Below are 17810 nucleotides of genomic sequence, written 5' to 3'. Positions count from 1 at the left end.
CTCATGTTTAATGTTACAATTTAAGGAGCAGGTGTCTTGGGGGCATTTTCACACATCAGTACCGAGCATATCAGATACGAGGTGTTCACCTGACATTACCCATCTAACCTGGAACAGGCTCTATAGTAATTCCAGTGGTGAGTAAAGTGTAGTTTAATAGTTTCAAGGATCTTGTCTGATTTTTAAGTTTTGTTCTTTAACTATGTTGGAAAAAGTGCTAATTCCAGCAATTTTTTTGACTTTTGGATTGTTATTTACTCGCATTTTCTTAATGGATAAGAATAATTTCATAAATCATATCAAATAAGAGGTAAAACAAATATTGCAGAAACTAAACTGGAACTAAACTAGATCTGGCAGATTCTTGAAATCATATTTATAATTGCAGCCTAATCAGAAAACAACCCATTATTTATCCATTATGTCCCAAGTTTAACCTGGCCTTTAAGAAGTTTAAATGAAATTTGTATTTGTGCGTCATTACTTTGTGAATAGAAACAAACTTAGTGAGCTTTGAGTGGTCCCACGATGTTCGTTCGACATCCATAAATGACATTTACTTCTTCCCAGACTTAGCGATGACGTCTGTAAATGACGTTGCTTCACTCATTTAACGACCACAGTTTTAATAATACAGATGCTTCTTTAGAAAGCACCGTCATAACTGCCTAGTGATGAGATTGATGCCGGTCCATTTTTGTCAGAAGTTTGCACGTGGTGCTGAAGTGGATATGTTGTGCATTTCAGAGCCCCTTTTTCTGAACTGAGTGGACTGCACTTTCACAACACCCAACATCCTCCAAAGGGGATTTAAACAGGAGGTCGTTAGCAGTGCGCTACAACTGGAGCCTGTCATTTTTTTTTAAGCTTGTGTTTGTTAACATTTTGGCAAATTGTCACCAGGGAAAGTTTATTGAATGAGCTTTTCGTAGTTCGTGTTCGCACTGCGCCACTGTATGTGTATGCTATTGTATGTTCAGACTGTCACTCGTTTACTTTGATGGTGAAGGAAACTTAAGAACGAGATGAGTTCTGGAGTCTAAAGGACCATCTTTTTATGTCATGTATTGGCAGTGGACATTAAAGGTAATGATATCCTTGACACTTAAGTCTTTAAGAGAGGAAATGGCTCTGGAACACGTATTATAAACTCAGAATCAAGAAAAGTAACTAGTAAGTGCAGCTGTTATATCAATACCACCACTGCAGTATTTAGGGATCAGTGTGATACATACATGGCCAACATCAAGGCTCAGTTTGTTAACCATATTATCAGGATCAGTCCGTCCTTTATGGCCCTGATCTACAAACCAAGTTTTTATCAGCCCCCTCCTTTAATATGCTGGAAATTAAAATTGTTCCTAATGAGGCGGTGGGCGTCCCACAGGGAGAGGAACCACTCCCATCAGTTCTCAACCCAATCGCCCCAGGACCTAGTTTCTAAGACAGACACTCAGGCATGCACACATGGAATAACCTTGCTGGGTCCTAATTATGATAGCATTGTGTCTCTGTTGATCACAGCGTGTTATTAGTCCCAACAATAACACGCTCCCACAGGCCTGTACCTGTGTCCTTTTTCTCCACTTTTTCCTTCATCTCTAAATGAGGAGGAAGAGAAAGAAGGAGAGTGAGGAAGGCTGAGCTTTACTAGAAGCCAATAATCATCTCAGTTATCAAAACTACCATCATTTTTAACAGCAGGCTGTGTGACGGGTGAATGTAAGAGCTGGGATTCAGACACAATGTGAAGTTAAATGTGGAGTTTTTTTTCCTTTGATGCTACACATCTACAGTAGCTGTTGTTACAGATCTGCATTTATCATGTGTTATTTACTTTTACCGTAGCAAATAGTAGTAATATTCTTTTCCTACTCTTTCTGTTTTATCACTGTATATTTTTACCATCAAATAAATACTGAAAATCGGCTTATTAAGGCCACGTGATGTTTTTTTCAGATGATTCACAGCATGAGTGAATGTGATCTCCAAATGAAGCCAACATTGAACCAAACACGGAAAGATTTCCTTGCTTTTATTTTCTGCTGTGAGTTAATGCTGTTGTCCCATATTTTATGTCTAGTTCTTTACCTCAGTAAAGGTTAAGGCATCCCCGTCGAATCTGCAGTGCTAAACTTGAGGTTCTCACAATTTATTGTGCATAGATTTTATGGTGACGACTGATAATGATAGAGAAATTCCAGCAGACCTCTACCACACGCAGTTAACCTTTACAGTTTGTCTTCACTTTATGATGGCGAGCTTTTAAGGTGGCTTCAGTATTTGAGGTGGTGTTTATGGCGGTTGGGGTTATCAAATATGTAGCATCCATCACAGGTGTCTGATTTGGTCGTTCCCTCCACTTTTCAAGCACGGTCCTGTGTTACATGTCTTTGGTTTTAGTTAAGTTAGGTAATTCAGCCTTTCCCATGATTTAAGTCACCAAATGTTTTCATTTTATTATTATTATTATTACTATTATTATAGTATTGTATATGAAGGAAATAAATACATTGATGTTTTACAGACATTGTGTGCATTTTGACCTGGGAGTGAACAGTCTGCAATTCTATTCAATGTAAACATTTCCCCAATAATGTTATGCAGCCACCATTGACTTCTATAAAAAAAAATACATATTTGCTAATCCATATTATTTGTATATGAACATAGTTATGAGGACAAAGGCAGCATTTTAGCTCTCGGTTAATCACAGCTTGCTCGCAGCCATTTTCCGTTAGCAAAGAGAACAAAAATAGTCGAGCTCACTGACGGGGCAGCAGGGCAGGCGAAGGGTCAGATGAACAGTCAAACAACGCGCAATCTGATGTTCTCATACACCGAATTTTTTAATCAAACCGATTATTAAAGATCATGAAGTTACATTTTTATCAACATACAAAAGGTAGTTTGAATTGGAGTGACAGCCTTCTTGCATCATAACATCACGATAGCAAAAAAAAAATCACAGGTAATGTTGAGACTCTTGTGTCACAGAACTGATATTAAATCAGAGCCTGTCTAAATAATAATGACAACAACCATGGTGGATTGTTGAAGTGTGTCAAATTGACCTTTGTTGAGTTTTTACATTTGACATATTTATCGCATTAGTGTATAAAGAGTGACCCAGTCCATAAAACTTTCACCCAGGTGACTGCTGTTGTGTCCCGTGTGAAACCAAGAGTCAGCGTTGACTTATTTTAACTTGCTTAGTGTATTAAAGGTACCTAAATTATGTAACTTAACACAATTTTTTATTTCAAGACAAATCATGATTTTTTTTTTTCCTAAACGTAACCAAACCGTGTCCATTTCAAAACATGAACGGCCTTTTTTTAATTATTGTTGCCATGACAACGAAGGTCAGGTATGCCTGCCACTGCTACTCTCCAACAGTCAATAGACATATGTCCTTTTGGTGTAAGGATGGGTTGTTTAATCAATTCAAAGTAACATGTATAAAATGAGATGTTTGTGACACTGGAGCTGCTCAGTTATGAAGTTATAAAATACACTTAGAGGACTTTCAATGGTCTGATGGACCTGTTGCAGTATTAGTGATGCCAAGACTGTAGACTGTATATAAACGTGAACGTAGCTTCAAGGTCCAAAAAAGTAGGCCAATGCGGAAGTGCCTTAAGATGCAATACTACCGAATGCCGCGATAGGTTGTCTCCGAACAGCCGGCTCCATAGACTCTATTCAACTTCTCTCATGAAATAAAATGGCAATACACTTTTTCCGCAAGTTGTGTTGGTTGTTGGTAGCAAAGGTCCCTCTTTGTTATTAGTTTTCTGTCTGTCCATCTGAAAATAATCCCGTCATCAATTAGAAAATTGGCCTGAAAAAGTCGTTTTTGGGGGCGTGTCCGTGTGATTGACAGGCCTGTAGTGCAGTCAGGTTTCCACTATCGGTTGGAGGGACGTAATGTCGTCGCGTTTCCAATCAGATCAAGTCAGATTCACCGCTCACTGCTCCCAGCCCGTCCAAATATGGTCACTCTCCAAACCGCTCCGAACTAAGCAAGATAGCGGTGGCTGTAAAGTCAAACTCGAGGCTAATGGCAGTTCACTTACCAACGGGTGACATCACTGTTGGCTGCACTTGGATGCTACACGCTGAACAATATGCACAAGCAGACATGAGAATAGCTGTTGAAATGAAAATGTTTTAAATAAATGTATGAGGGGAAAACACTTACGTGCTTTCCATGTGTTTTTTTTCCACACAAAAATTGTGGTCTTATCACAGACACATGGGCTGCCACACTTCAGTGCACATCAAGCAGTTGTCCACAGACTTACTGATGGCACCAGACATGTGAAGTCAGCGCGAGAATATCCCGTGAACACTTTGAACATCGGCTTCCTTTTCAATCCCTCGAACTGTCGTGTCTCCATGAAACACTTACAAAAGCCTTAGCTTCTGCCAGAGAAGAGCAGAAGCAGCCATTATTTAACAGCAGACATCCCCACAGAGATATAAGGGCATGAAGTATGGAGCGATAAGACTCGGCACAGAGGCTCACCTTTTCTACTACTGCAAGATTTTTTAATTATGTGACTCCTCAGACGTGATCTGTGTTGGCCACGCTGTTAATTTCTGAGCATTTGATGCTCTAACATGATTCTACATGAAATATATGTTGTTTATTTTCACCACCTTAGCACACAGACCGCTATGATGGAGTGTTTTCCTTTTACCGATGTCGGGCTGCAGCCACTGGTTTTCCTCTGTCGTTAACAGCCCTGAGTAATGATCCACATGCTGGTCAGGGACGGACGGAGGAGCCCCGATGCCTGCTGGCCTGTCAGAGAAATGTGACAGTGTGCAGGGACAAACTGGAGAGTGTAGCCTGCAGCTCTCCATCACTCCAGGGGCTGGCAGAGACACCCACAGGGAGCCGTCTTCCCTCTCTTTCATTTATCTCTTTCTCTTTTCACCCTCTCCATCTTTCATGTTTCCTCAATTTCTGGATCTCTACCTTATTTTGACGCTTCTCCCTCTTCTTTCTCTTTTTGTGATCTTCCTTTCATGTCAGCCTTGTCAGAATCTGTCTGCCGTTCAAAGATTCCAGACGCACGAATGCACGTGCGCACATGCACGCGGATCTTCCCAAACAATTTCTCCTCAACTTGTTTCATTGCTGCACACTGTCTGCATCAATATCCGATCTAATCCGGAGTCTGGCTGAGGTTCAGCTAGCACGCATACTGTATGCACACATCCATACACCCCCCCCCCCCCCCCTAACACACACACACACACACACACACACACACACACACACACACACACACACACACACACACACACACACACACACACACACACACATAATTAAACAGACTGGCACCCACATGCTCACACACACTTTGTTATTATAATGCACAATTCCATTTTTAGAGAATATAAGCCTTCAAAACTATTGCACAGTAGCCCCGTACAACACTAAAGAATGAGGGTTTTCTATTAGATTTGAGCTGGCTGGAGAGTGAGACAGAACGACAGAAGGAGAGAGGAGCAAGACGGAGGGTTGCCTTCATTTAAACTGTTCTGCACTGAGGCTTTTCAATTTGATTATGAGTCTCCATTTCATAGAGCCTGGATGCTGCGTGCTATTCAGAATGAAATTGAGCCGTTGCTTGGCTGGACAGGCAGCCTCCTTGTGTCTCCTCTGTGGGTGCATCGGAGGACGACAAGGGCACGCCGGCCTTCTGTGGCCTTATGCCGCACTGTTTAGTGCGGTTGCAGCGGGCAACACGGGTCGTGAGGAGGCATTGGGTAGCTGGGTAGTTTAGGAAAGTGATATTAGGACTCCTGCTGTAAAGTGTGAGGGACTCTTTAATTATACAGAAAAATCAGGCATAGATTTTTAGTATTTTGTAAGTTGTGTCCTATTTCTTGTGGACATATCTTCCTGATTTTGTTTTCTGTCTTGTAGCGCAAAGTCTTTCTCTGGTGTGCAGAAATGCAGAGACATATTGCACCTCTTCACACAAACTGACTGGTGGGACAATTGTCCATATTTGGGTCAGACTTGACCTGCTTCACCAGAAACAGGTAACTAAAGCTGAGGATGTAACAGCAGCCCTGCACCCTCTGCTTCCAACATCAATCCTGTTCATTTGAGGTATTGGAGCAACACTTCCTGAGATGATCTCCTTTTACGTCTCGGCTCCTGTTTTATCCCCATGGCTGTCACAACAAGGCCATTTTACTCTGATCTATTGTCTTGTAATTAGTCATTGGAAACCAAATCAGAGGGACATTTTGTGTCTCATTTTTCAATGTGTCTGCTCCAATACAAAACTATTTTAAGGAAAAATCGGAGACCGCATGCTGGCAGTGGTGTGTTTGGGCAGTCTGGAGCAGGAATACCTTTGGCGTAGAGAAAAGAAATGACCTGTTTTACGGTCATACTTACTTTGAGTTCAGTCTCATCTATAAAGCCACACCTCGGACCTAAACAAACAGTGGATTTTATGTTCTTAAACTTTCTTACTCACATGCAGTGTCTTCTTTGAACTGCTGTTGTCACTGACACTGCTAACTCTGTTGTAAATGTCATGAAGCTTGGTTGACAGTCTGTTGTGAAATGTACATAAAACACAATCAGTTGTATAACTGCACTCACAAAATTGAGGGTAAGGTGTGTCAGAAAAGCCACCCTTTGAAAGAGAGACAAGAAATGAGCCTATTTACTAACCAACAAGTCCTCCAACCCTCATGACTGTATACTGCAGATCATTTATTTATATATTATCCACAGGAGTGTTTCTTAAATTAGCACCCTTTTAGGTTTAATATAAGCTTCTTTGGACAAAAGCATTTATTGAATTAATAATAACTAAACTCAAGTCAAAAATAAATTCTTGTCTTCCACAGTTGGACATCCAAACAATGTTTGAGGTAGTGCATGGTCTTTTGAATTTCTTCTCAGATTTTATCATCCAGGATCTATATTTACATATCAAACATCTCAGAGGGTTTGACAGGGACTAAAAATACTCTAAACCCAGAGCAGGACTTCAGAGTTATTTACCTCCTCCACAAAAGTGGGAAATTCTCTTTTGAGAATGAGTGACATCATGTTGTGACACTTAAAAACCAAAGGAATAATGATATTTTGTAGTTTCTCATTAGCCGTTATGGTGAAGATCCAAAACATTCAAAAGACTGACAAGCTAATCTGCTGTGGATTTTGAATCAAGAAAAAAAAAAGAAAAAAAAAAAAGCTGTCAGCACGAGCTGGGAAAGACTTTTAAAATATTTACCAAAACTTAATTAAATAGGCTTTTACGGCGATACAGTTGCTGATGCAGGTTAAGATCAATCCAACAATATTTCTCAGGATGATTTAGCGCTGCCTTCTGCCACAGACTGCACATATTTGTGGTTCGTTCTCATTGATAAGTCTGATATTGATATTAAGCTGTCATATTTACAAGCGTGTCTTCAAGCTGAGAAAATCCATAATTTGCACCAAATTGTCTTTTCGAACTTTTCTTGGCTGAGAAATAATGAAATGCTTTGGGATAATCCTTGTTGCCAATAAATTGTAAATTGCTAGAATTAATTGTTATCTTAATTTGTTGCACTGAAATCAAATTAGCAGAATTCTCTCAGCTCTAATTTCATCCTCTTACAAAGAGCAGCGTCTTGTCCACTATTGCCATATCAGCATCTATTTCTGCAGTCTTACCTGTCATTCAAACCCAAAGTTCACTCACTGCACAGTCTTCAAACGTGTAGAGGGATCCTAATGGCACAGATTAAAAAGCAATTTAATACAGAAAAGGGGATTAGAAACACTATGGGCTGCACTAATCCTTAACCTTTAGTCCTGTTCTCATGGAGCCACAATATGCGCAAGACGATAGCATCACAGGACCAGAGTTAGTAAATTTCCATTAGGGCTGCCCTTCTGTATTCCCACCAGCACATTTAAAGGCATTAGGCATGCTTTGTCAAGGCTAATAAAAAAAAGGGCCGGCAGTGCTATCACACACCCCCGACTTGTTTCGGAAAAAGCACTGTTCCATGTGAAGTTTTCATAACCCATTATGATAATCTGCCCGAGTCTCTGAAGGGCAGGGGATAGACAGGCAGATAGATGTTTCTGGGGTGACTGCTCTACAGCCCCTGCACGGATAGAACATTTTCTGTCTGCGTTGCCGGGGCAGAAACTCGCTCCTATCTACCCAGAACAGCAGAAGTGATATACGGCTCTGTGAAAGGAGAGACGCGACTCTTGGCGTCGGGGAAGACAGAAAAATGTGCAGGTGATTTAAAAGGAAAAAGAAATGAAAGGAGTTGAATGCATTTCCTCCTATCTCGTTGAAATTAGAAATATACAGTATATACGCAACCGTTTACTGGAACGATGTATTTATATGCCAGCATATGCACACATCACCCTGTATTGTGCAACTTGCCCGTAAGCTGCCCTTGGACTGACACAAGATGTACAGTACACACCATCCTTTGTCTCCCATTAAGTTAATGGGCAGCTCTCTGGTACGCTTGATTTGAGAAGGTCCACGTCTTTCTTCTTCTGTCCTCTCTTTTGGGCAGCTCACCGCTCGTCTCTGCAGGAGGAGAGTGTTTGTGTGACAGGAAACAGGGTCATGCCGAGCATTAATCATTCATATCTACATTTGTGCAGCGCAAAGATTCAATTTTCTGCACTTTGTCGGGTCCACTATTGGTTATATGGTTTTTATTTATACATCAAACTCCATTCATTATTTATTTTGTTTTTGAGCTATCCAGTTTTGATGCCATTTTCTCAAAGAAAAAGCTTGTAGTTTAAAAAAAAACAAAAAACAACCAACAACAACAACACAAAAAGGCCGTTTATTTGTTTTTTAAAACAATTAAGTCATATTTTTCAACACTTACAAACACAAGCTCACTTTACTCTTAATGTGTTAAAATCTCTCCGTTTGTTACTCAGGAAGAAAGAGCTTCAGTATTTGGGACTGTCAAACAATAACTTTTGCTATTTGAATTAATCTTTTAGACACATGTCCTGCTGAGCACTAAATCTGTCTGCTTTTATAACCAAGATTGTTTTGCAAGATCCGTCCCTCTCTCTGCCCTCTCCAGAGCTGCGGAGATGTAACTCCCACATCAATGCTCTATTTAAAGTCTGAACCTGTGTGTGCTTCTTCAGCCTTCTGTAAGTTTGTACACCCTTTTTGTTATGATAGTATCATATTTATCCCTCTCCTTCCTGTTTCGCAGGCCACTACTGAGCAGAAGAAGCTGAGCCATGCTGGATCCAAGCCCTCCCTCTCCGAGAGCAGCGGCCGACTCCCTCAGATAGCCATGAACACCTGCAAGTACAATGGCGGAGTGGTGAGACCACTAGTGGGCAGCCTGGCGTCCTCGTCGCGCCGCAACCTCGCGGAGCTCGACTCGGAGACGCAACCCTTGCAGACGCTGCACAGCTCTGGCCTGGAGGTGGTGGTGTCCAAGGGCAACGGCGGTGAAGACCCCAGCAAGGCGTCCAACGAGAGCTTAGTCAGGGAGGGCAGCGGCCGCGGTGGAGGCAGGGCTCCCCAGAAGAAGAACAGGGACATTGGCTACAGGCTCGGCCACCGGAGGGCGCTGTTTGAGAAGCGGAAGCGGCTCAGCGATTACGCACTCATCTTTGGGATGTTTGGGATTGTTGTCATGGTGACAGAGACGGAACTGTCATGGGGGGTTTACACTAAGGTAGGTTGTGCATGAGTGGGAGCGCTGTGTGTTGTCATTGCTTTTGTTATGTTTGAGTTGTGTGGGGTTGGCAGCTGTCAGTTTTATGAAGACTGATTATTAGCACAGACACTGACGTACATTATCTAACAAAGCTATGGGGAGTATTGCTCCAATACAAATAAAAAGGAGTGTCATGTGATCTGCACAGTGACTAATAGTCTATTTATTCTATTAAAACATTTTAAATGTTCCATTTAGTAAAATTATTGACTGTAGGTCTACTTTTATTATGAGTTGGCATCAGACTGGCACACAGCCAACACGCTGATTCCACTACTGGTGCCTTTGTGGCGGATGGATGGAGAGTGACATCGTGGAGGAGAGGGGATGAAGAGAGAGAGAGAGATAGAGATTTAGACAGAGAGATGAAGACAAGTAGAGATGAAGAGAGAGGTCAATGAGAATACAAAAATGGGAATTAAGTTTCAAATGTTTCTATTTGCATCGTTTAATTTTAGGAAGTTAGAGCAGAGGTGACGCAGCACGCTCTAGAAACAAGGGGGACTCTTAAACAAGGACACAACGCAGTGTCCGTGACCAAGGCAGCACCCTTTGACCTGTTGTTGTCCTTCCATATCAACCAATCAGTCCTGCTGGTTCAAATGTGGGAAGAATATCACTCATTCGGACAGACTGTCCGTACTGTTATTTGCAAATAAACAGAATGGATTTGGTGTGTCCAGACATCACCAATCTATCTGATTGGGTTGCTGTGGTAATGATATACGAGCAGCTATGCTGGTGAAGTGGCTTTCCAAAATGGAAGCTCTTGGCACAGAAGTGGAAGAAGACAATTTATTTGGCTTCTATCCGTGGACTGTCGTTGTCGTTGTCCTCTATAGCGCCAAAATCTCCCGTCTCTGATAGCACTTCTGCTCACTCTGTCTGTCTGAAAATGACGTTGGCACGTAGAGTCACATTGCCAATGACACAAGAAATCCAATCTGAGCCAGCAGAGCGTCCGGACTACGTGCATCTGCAGAAATCAGATTGAAATGGAATTTCAAACAACCTTCAAATGTGGTTTGGATCCGGTGAGCAAAAATCGCATTTCATTAGTTTTTTTTGCTGTCCAGACTTTCAAAAATACATCTGGATACAATCTGGATATGACAAAAACTGATTTGGGCTGGCAGTCTGGACAAGACTTACAATCCACCTTTGGGTGATAATGACCTCAGAGTTCAACACTACAGGTTCCACCTTTTATTTTTATTGTGCAATTTAAACATTGAGGAATTAAAACACAAGATTTCAATCTATTTCCTACTTGACAGATGCCCAGGTTTCCATTTATTTCACTGCACCATTAAATGGATTGAAAAGTCTACTTAACCTGCAACAAGTAATCTTTTAAGACTGGGATATACTTAAAAAATAACATCGATCCACAATTGGAAAACAAGTTGTTTGATAACGTACAATTAGGGTTTCCGTCTCTCTTCAGAGAACATTGGAGCATCCTACTGTAAGAAAATTTACTTCCAGCACTTTTTCTGGATTGTGTGACAGCCTTTAACATCAATTTTGTCACCTTGATTTTGCTGTCAAAGTTAGTTTGTTGTCACATTGTGCTGCAGCTTTTAGAAAGTGGGCATTTTTATAAGTCTGATGCTTTCAAGGATATTGTGTGTGTGTGTGTGTGTGTGTGTGTGTGTGTGTGTGTGTGTGTGTGTGTGTGTGTGTGTGTGTGTGTGTGTGTGTGTGTGTGATATAGTAAGCCAGTGGGGTAATCTATAGGATGATTTATGAGGTTTGAAGAAAGTCAATAGATTTGTCTGTGACTGTTACTGAGTGGGGTTCAGTCCATTCATCAAGCTGACCTAAGGTGAAATGGAAATGACCTAACTTCTCTGTTCTCTGAGTGGCACCGCGCCCCTCCCTCAGCAGACAGGTAGCATGTGCTCCGGATGGTCCATTTTCCATCTCACGACACATCACAGACACTTGAGGCTCAGCCAAGGTTTTTCTGAGCCCTGGAGGAGGGAAACACGTTAAGAGGTAGTGAGCACTGGGACTAAAAAATCCTTGAACCTCTGGCAGGTGGATTAATTGGTTTACTCAATGTTATTTCACCAGGGACTTCTCAAAACAATTTCAGACATTAGAATGTCTTGAGAACATGTTGTCGACCTGAGGGGCAAGGCAATCTAGTTGATAGCTAAAAATACATTCGGTAATATGGACCACTGAAGGACAGAGTAATATTGAATGTCTCTGTCGTCACACTGACGATTATGAACCATATTTCCACTTGTTTTTAGCATTTGTCGTCGGTGTCGTTATTATAATAACAAGCCTGTGATCATTAGCCTGCTGAGGAGCAACGTTTTTACACCATGGCTGTTCAAGTGATTTATCAGTTGGCATTTTACCAACATAGAAGGGGGATTTCAGTAGTACAGGTTCTCATTTCCGAGATCTATGCTCCCCATGTATACACGCACACACACACACACACACACACACACACACACACACACACACACACACACACACACACACACACACACACACACACACACACACACATATATATATACATAAATAGCACTGCAGTGCTAGCATCCAGCTGGCCTATTTATCACCAGCAATGCTCACTTTGGTGGCCCCCTTCTAATGCTAGCCTTGCCTTTTCTGCACCTACCATTAAGTGGAAAGTCCCCCTGTTAGTGCTGGGCTTTGATTAATTGGTAGTTTAGATGGTGGGGAAGAGCTTTCACAGATCATATCAGGCTGCACCTACACCTGCAGATGCATTGTTTAGCAACATGCTGACAGCGCTGTTTCTCAGTAAAACCCCATTATCTGCTCCCTGGTTAGACTAATAAGTAATGTGTGTATGTGTGTGTGTGTGTGTGTGTGTGTGTGTGTGTGTGTGTGTCCTTTGTATGCGTGATGATGTAGTCACTTTAGTGTGAATGCGGATGTTTATTTGAAAACATTTCCACAAATTTTCTCTTTTTAAACCTTAAAAATATTAAATATTTGGTTGTAATTGTTGTAATTATAATTGTGTTCATTTTTCTCTTAAATTCTGCCTACTTTGCTCAACTACTTAATTTCACCTCATTGATAAGCTCTAACGATGCAGAAATCATCGTATTGATTAGTCACTATTGCTTTCTACTAAGGCTAATTGTACACATGGGAAAGTGTCTACCTATATAAAGTATATAAACTCTCTAGATTGTATGTTGCATGTACATGTTATTAAACACATGTTAACCGTGTTTATTTAATATGACTATCTCTAATCTCTTCTTTCTTGTCTTTTTCTCTCACTGTAGGAATCTTCATACTCATTTGCACTGAAATGCCTTATCAGCCTTTCCACTGTTATATTGCTTGGTCTTATAATAATGTACCACGCCCGGGAAATCCAGGTGAGTCCCCTGCATTCATTTTAACCAGCAGCTTTTGGGATCATTGTTATGATGATGTGATAACATGACAATAAGGATGAAGATTTGGCAAATGAAGCTAAATTAAGAAGGTTAAAATATGATTTAAAATATGAAAACATCATATTATTGTTATTGTGATAAAACGTCAGTGCATGATACAATAATTGATGCTAATATTGGATATTGTTGTTATGTAATATTGTTTTACAGTATGATGCACACAAAAGGAACACACATAAATACATTTATTTGACTGAACATGATGACAACGCTGTTCATAGATAGCACCTTCTTTTCCTGTTACATGAACTTATTCATCTATTTAGTAGATATTATCAATGGTTATAGTCTGAAAACACTGGAATTAATGTGCAGGCCAAATCCTTGATACTTGATACTTGATCAAGGATTTGGAAAATGTGATTTTCTTTCATTCCTTTTGTTATATCCAAGTTTCTGTGATTTATTTTTGTGTGTTTCTGCTTGGTTTACTTTGGGTTAGGGTTCTCTGTGCTCTGTGAATTTGTTATCTATTTCCTGTGAGCTGAATCACATTAAATCAAGTGAAATTTTGTAGCCGAGATGAATAACAGATGTCTTGCGTATCATTTTATCAACAGTTTGACTTTACAGCGAAGGTCTCACTTAATGGTTCATGTGGTTGAAGACAAGAAAAAAAAAGTGACAAAAAATGAAACGCTACATATAACCAAGACTTTCTTGGCCTGTGTTTGTTTTCCTTCAGCTGTTTATGGTCGACAATGGTGCGGATGATTGGAGGATAGCCATGACGTATGAGCGAATCTTCTTCATCGTGCTGGAGCTACTGGTGTGTGCCATCCATCCCATCCCGGGCCAGTATGTCTTCACTTGGACGGCGCGGCTGGCCTTCACTTACACGCCGTCGGTGGCGGACGCCGACGTGGACATCATCCTCTCCATCCCCATGTTCCTGAGACTCTACCTGATCGGCAGGGTCATGTTACTCCACAGTAAGCTGTTCACGGACGCTTCGTCTCGCAGCATCGGCGCCCTCAACAAGATCAACTTCAACACGCGCTTCGTCATGAAGACCCTCATGACCATCTGTCCGGGAACTGTTCTGCTGGTGTTCAGTATATCCTCCTGGATCATTGCTGCATGGACTGTGCGTGTCTGTGAGAGGTAAACACAGGGCTGTGAATAATGGATGTTGCTGGGTACAAACTAAAAAAAAAAAAAATTATAATTGCTGATGCACAATTGCGCATTGTGGATTATAGACACCTTTTTCTTCCTTCACTTTCTTTTCTGTTTTGTCCAGCGCTTCTCAGTGTGACCTTGTTTTCTGTCGCTCACCTGCAGCGGTCCACAGAAACGTGTGCAATAGATTACATGTAAATTACATACACTGACGCGCCCACATGTTACACCCTGGGCTGAGTGTTTAAAATCACCCTGACATACGTTTCATTAGCTCAGCACTCCGCTTCACGACTTCCCACTCCTTGTTTTTATTGCTATTTTAGATGGGTTGTCCATAATTCATGAGTGTGTAATTGTTTGTTTGCTGAATGGTTTGTTTTGGTAATGCAGAGCAGCCCCCAGGATCCCCTAACCCGTTTTCTCCCCAAAACTGCACATCGGGCTTCGTCTCAAGGGGGCAGCAACGATTCTCACTGAAAATGAAAGAGGCAGGGAGGAATGAAAAGCTGCTTTTTCGTTTTGCATTTGCATAGGGAAATGAGGCGTTAATGCCAGCTTTGATGTTTTAAAGTCGTTTTTGCGTAGTTGGTGTTGAAGGGGGGCTTGAGTAGGGTGGGCGGAGAGCAGAAGATCTATAGCAGTCGTTCTTCTTACACCCAATATGCCAGTGTACATGTGCTACATTGATAAAAGTTAAGTATCAGGCCAGAGTAAGGCTTTTCCTGTACTCTTCCAGTCAGGCCCGGACTACAAATGTCCTCCTGCAGCTCGCCTTCCCTGCTTTTACGAAGAACCCCCCCCCCCCCCCTCCTCCCTCTTCCCCTCCTCTTAACTACCTACATGTTAACATGTCACTAACCACCTCCACACCTGACCCTGGATCCTTTCAGACCCTCAGCACTGTTGGCTGCTGGATTTAATCCTCACAGGGTGGACCCGATAAACTGACCTCTGAATCCAGCTGCTCAGGAGCGCAGAGGCAGGACAGCGGGGTGTAGCAGGCCCTTAAGTAAATGTTGGCATCAGTTCTAAACAACACAATAGCAAATTTGGATACTATTTATACAGCAGCTCAAGGCTATTGCTCCAAACTCGACTTCACCATCTCTCTTCCTTATTCCTAGCTTTACTTTTAACCATGAAATGACATAGTTGGCATTGAATTGACATTATTACCATCAACTGGTCTCTCGTACCTCGTTATATAAGACAGGAAGTCCATATGACTCATAGGTTACTGGAACAAACTATAACAATGGGAATGTGACACTTGACATGCTGAACTCTGTGTACGCTGGGGTCAGTTTGGAAATCTGGACTTCCTGCAAACAGATGACTGGGTGAGAAGCACAGGATCTCTAACAGAGTCTTGGTAGATTTGGTTTGACTGCGCACACATTCACACACTTTCCATGAGCAGTGCATGCCATCAGTCCTTTTGGTTTGAGTTTCAGAATAACGTGTTCAGATGGGCAGATTTGTGCGTGTATGTCTATGTGTATTTCTATGGATGGGTGCAAGCATGCACGTGTGTGTGTGTGTGTGTGTGTGTGTGTGTGTGTGTGTGTGTGTGTGTGTGTGTGTGCGTGTGCGCGCCCGCGCGTGTGCATGTGCGTGTGTTTGTATAATGTTTTGTTGTACTTTCTATTTCCCCACTATGCTGCTCCATAGGGATACCATGTGAGTCCTCGTTCTCTAGCCGTGGAAAAACCAACTTTATCATTTTTTTCACCGAGCTGGCGCCACTGCTGCCCTGGGTGGGGTTGGAGGTTGGGGGTAGGAGTGGGGGTGGGGTTAGGGGGTGGCCCGGGGGGGGGGGGGGGGGGGGGTGCTAGTGGGAAAAAGGGGCAGCCCCTCTGAAACAAATTAACCAGTGATCCAAAGTCAGTAGGCCAAAGGAGAATTAGGCAGGCCCTCTAGTTGGCATGAAAGTGGCACCGTCCTTCTGCTAAGACCAATGATTTGAGTGGCTGTAGGAGCACAGCAGAGACCAATGGTGTGAGCAGCACTTTGAAGCAAGCGTCTCTTTGCTAACTGTTGTGTGTCAGGCCGGTCGGAGCTGGAGGAGGATGAGGAGGAGGAGGAGGAGGAGGTGAAGGCGGAAATTTGTCCTAAAATGGAGCAACTCCTTCAAGTCACCTTCACGAGTCTGCCGGAGGGCAATTTGTCTTCGTTCATTTTTTTTGTCCCCTCTCCTTATGCAATTGTTATAGATCCATAAGTCTTTTTAGCAGTGACTCCAAAGATTTCTGAGGAGCGAAAGCCTTTCTGTTCTTTGTGTTCACACATTACCATCTCATTATGTGTCTCCCTTCACGAAATTAATTGAACAGTGTCGTAATGGTTTTCCACAGACTTTTGTTGCTTTTACCTGAATGATTTTCTGCAGAGATGAAGACGGTTTTGTCTTGTGTTGCCAAAAAGAAGGTCGGACTGTCTGAGGGGAGAGAGAGCGAAAATGTCAAGTCATTTTGTGTTGAGGTCATTCTGGTCTGGGGTGTTTCTTACTATTTAGCGCGGCATGATTTTGATGCCCGATATACAAACATAGTGTTCCACAGTTTAAAATTAGGAAGGTAAATGAGGGCATAGCTTTTCCATTGCTACACACTCAAATGGAGACACCTTTGAAACAGGAGTGTGTTCTGTGCCGATTGCAGCGTCTCCAGTTTTTGTTTGCATCCATGAACCGAATGTCATCCCCCCTTTCTCCCCTCCTTTAGTAAACATGGAAGCAGCATGCGAGTTTTCATGTTTACTTATCGATCCCATCATTTCAAGTAAAAATAAAAGTGTGAAAAAAAGAGAAAAAAAAAGAAGAGGCGCTTGTTTCCCAAAGTGCTGTGTGTGACTTGTATCTTCTGTTAAATGCGCCGCTGCACCGTCACCATTTTGACCACGCTCCTGAGTAAATGAAAGGGCAGTACGGTGTGAGATTGGACGAACACGGAGTCTACCTGGAAAACGCCTAGATGGGGAGGAATGAAAGACACACAACCAGAGGGATGGAGGGGTGGAGGGAGGGTGGAGATGGATGGGAGAAATGCTAATGTTACAGTAGATGGATTTAACACTGGTCACCGGACCCCTTTCCCTTCTCTCTTGATACAGCCCATCTTCAGAGCTAACCTACCTCAACTAAGCTCTTTAACTGAGCTCCTTTAGCATCTCCCTCACCACCAGAAAAGCTCCCTCCCTCTCTCTTACTCCTGACTGATCCTTTGCAGATTTCCTACTGTTCCCATCTAACGTGGCATGCTTTGCAGTTTCTCCTCATCTCTCCCCACTACTGATTCCCCGTCCCCCTGCCTCCCCTTATCCATAACAAGCAGGCCTAATCCAGCCCAAACTCAGTTACACACTTGCATGCATGCCTTGCCTGCCTCCCTGGTTTCTCTCGCTCCTTTTTCTCTTTCACTGTTATCTAATTCTCTTGCTCTCCGGTTCTAA

General features: G+C 42.2%; 1 protein-coding gene across 2 annotated transcripts in view; it reads left to right on the top strand.

Annotated features, from left to right (window-relative positions):
* The window catches only part of kcnn1a (potassium intermediate/small conductance calcium-activated channel, subfamily N, member 1a), a 54142-nt gene that overhangs the window by 15262 nt on the left and 21070 nt on the right, over positions 1-17810 (top strand). For both annotated transcript variants that reach the window (XM_069157002.1, XM_069157003.1), the window contains exons 2-4: positions 9253-9726; positions 13059-13154; positions 13921-14339. In XM_069157002.1, the coding sequence (XP_069013103.1) occupies positions 9253-9726; positions 13059-13154; positions 13921-14339 (989 nt within the window). The remainder of the gene's footprint in view (positions 1-9252; positions 9727-13058; positions 13155-13920; positions 14340-17810) is intronic.

The sequence above is a fragment of the Embiotoca jacksoni genome, unplaced genomic scaffold (assembly GCF_022577435.1).
Source record: "Embiotoca jacksoni isolate LCO1_2020_lvr unplaced genomic scaffold, fEmbJac1.0.p SCAF_22, whole genome shotgun sequence".
Lineage (NCBI taxonomy): Eukaryota > Metazoa > Chordata > Actinopteri > Embiotocidae > Embiotoca > Embiotoca jacksoni.
Note: the sequence above shows the minus strand (reverse complement) of the source record. Positions and strands in the feature narration are given on the sequence as shown.